General features: G+C 50.4%; 1 protein-coding gene across 1 annotated transcript in view; it reads left to right on the top strand.

The window, feature by feature from the left end:
• Positions 1–480, top strand: part of LOC104617206 (uncharacterized protein C10orf71-like) — a 4,655-nt gene that overhangs the window by 2,678 nt on the left and 1,497 nt on the right. Inside the window, 1 exon segment of the mRNA XM_010282454.1 lies at positions 1–480. This exon segment is cut by the window's left edge and continues 30 nt beyond it; it is cut by the window's right edge and continues 1,497 nt beyond it. Coding sequence (XP_010280756.1) covers positions 1–480 — 480 coding nt within the window.

The following is a 480-nucleotide window of genomic DNA, read 5'->3' on the forward strand; positions in this document are numbered from 1 at the left end:
GATGAACTGCAATATTATGCTTGTGTCAGCTCTGGTACTGGTGCAGCAGAGAAGAGGGAAGGGAAGGTTACTGGCAATGAACAGAGGAGCTTGATGAAAGAGAAACTAAGGAGAGAGAAGGGGGAAGAGGCCAACAGCATGGATTCTGCTTCCAACAGTATAAGGGATATGACCATCCCCAAGTCCGAGGAACCACAAACACCACCCTCTTCAAGCTCAACCAAACCCAGTCTGTTTATGATTAAAGATAACACATTCAGGTCACCTCAGGTAATAAGGGCTGTCAAGCTGCCCCTGTTCAGGTCCTTTTCCCTGGATGACACAGTGAGCAGCAGTTATAAGGAAATGGAAAGTCGGTTTCTGCCCCCAGCAGAGCACAACAAGCAGCACCGAAACATGTTGCATGCCCAGGAGGTAAGCTGGTCGGCATTGAGGCACAGAGGGCAGCGGAGCGTGAAGGATGGAGCAACTGGCAGAGGG

The sequence above is a fragment of the Phaethon lepturus genome, unplaced genomic scaffold (assembly GCF_000687285.1).
Source record: "Phaethon lepturus isolate BGI_N335 unplaced genomic scaffold, ASM68728v1 scaffold24382, whole genome shotgun sequence".
Taxonomy (NCBI): domain Eukaryota; kingdom Metazoa; phylum Chordata; class Aves; order Phaethontiformes; family Phaethontidae; genus Phaethon; species Phaethon lepturus.